The sequence below is a fragment of the Rhea americana genome, unplaced genomic scaffold (genome assembly GCF_003343005.1).
Source record: "Rhea americana isolate MKP2758 unplaced genomic scaffold, rheAme1 scaffold_20, whole genome shotgun sequence".
Classification (NCBI taxonomy): Eukaryota; Metazoa; Chordata; class Aves; order Rheiformes; family Rheidae; genus Rhea; species Rhea americana.
Genome location: NW_028186150.1, coordinates 199,955 through 201,389, shown reverse-complemented (window position 1 = coordinate 201,389; position 1,435 = coordinate 199,955). Strand labels below are relative to the sequence as shown.

Below are 1,435 nucleotides of genomic sequence, written 5' to 3'. Positions count from 1 at the left end.
AGGTTCTAGATCTGCAAACCCGAGAGTAATTTTAACAACACTGAAAACAAACTTTATAGCAATTATAGGACATTGCTAGAAATTATAACATGGTTTTAAGGAACAAAGTATATTAAACATGGAATGAATTTATTTTTATACAAAAGAAGTAACAATTCTAATCCTGATACAATTTTAGCCAGATTATCTGTAATATATCTAAAGCACTCCCAAATCTCCATTTTCTTCAGTGGAAGAAATTTATGCTGTGGCATGAATTACAAATAATTTGTCTACATCTATAGTTCTACAGGAAAGTTGTTTGTTTTCATACACCTGGAAAATGGTAACATTGACGAGATTTCCAGTCAGGATGATTAACATGCCTGCATGGGCTGCCAAATTAAGACTTCAAAAGCACATGTTTCATATTACTTGAACTTAAGGAAACCATGCAACCAATTTCTGATCTATCAGCTTGTAGCATACAGACAATGGAGAAAGACTCGTAAAACTGCTTTTCCTTCTAACATACTTTTTCTCGCAAGAAAAATGATGATTCCACAGATGACAAGCATTTGTTAAAATGTAAGTCCAGAGAATGCTAAACTTAGGTAATACAATTAACATTCCAACAACTTACAAATCAAGCAACACTGAGCTTAACAGTTCTCCCTCAGCATGAAGACAAAAAAAAAATGAATTTAAAATAAAAAATAGAACTCATGCTCAAAATTTAAGATAAATGGACATTATTTTTCATGAAGATTTTGCTCTCACTTTTCAGAAAGACTTGTTTGTTTAAAAATTTCCTCTGTCCCCTCCTAACCACATCATTAATTCATTAGTAATAACGAATATCTGTTTCCACTGTTTCTGGGTTTCTTATGTACAATCGTACCAGAAAGAGGAAAAAAAAATTTTTTATAAATGGCTAAAGATAGTGTAAAATACCACATGGGTAACACAAGTTTTAGTTTTAGCATCTGAAACTACTTGCACCATTCCCCCATGCAACATGGCATGTCTTTAGAATTAGAGATTTTCTTCCCTTATTAGGCAGTCAGGCCTGAATAGGTTTCAATAAATATAATACAATTTCACTACACAAAGACATCCATACCTCTGCTGCTCCTCTCCATGATCTTATTGCATCTTCTAGCTCATTTGTTGGGCTTAAATTTGAGGCTCCAGCCCCACTAACATTCTTTCTTTCCTGAGCTACAGCTTCGGCAAAGCAAGAGTGTGCCACTGGCTGGACCTTCTGCAAAGCTTGCGACAGGAACTGAAAGTGGACCTGCATCACTGTCAAGAAACATCGCCCAAGCACCTGTGGGAGAAAAAAAAAAAAAAAAAAAAATTTTTTAGCAAACATGAAACTTTAGGGAGGTGTCCCTTCTTCCTTGCTGGTCAATGTTTGGGGTAAAGAACCAAGTGAAACTCAGATTTTTTTAAA

The 1,435-nt window shown here is 34.7% G+C and overlaps 1 protein-coding gene across 3 annotated transcripts in view; it reads right to left on the bottom strand.

Moving 5' to 3' along the window:
- Window positions 1–1,435, bottom strand: part of GARRE1 (granule associated Rac and RHOG effector 1) — a 49,899-nt gene that overhangs the window by 17,931 nt on the left and 30,533 nt on the right. For all 3 annotated transcript variants that reach the window (XM_085303742.1, XM_085303743.1, XM_085303741.1), the window contains one exon: window positions 1,103–1,309. In XM_085303742.1, coding sequence (XP_085159868.1) covers window positions 1,103–1,309 — 207 coding nt within the window. The remainder of the gene's footprint in view (window positions 1–1,102; window positions 1,310–1,435) is intronic.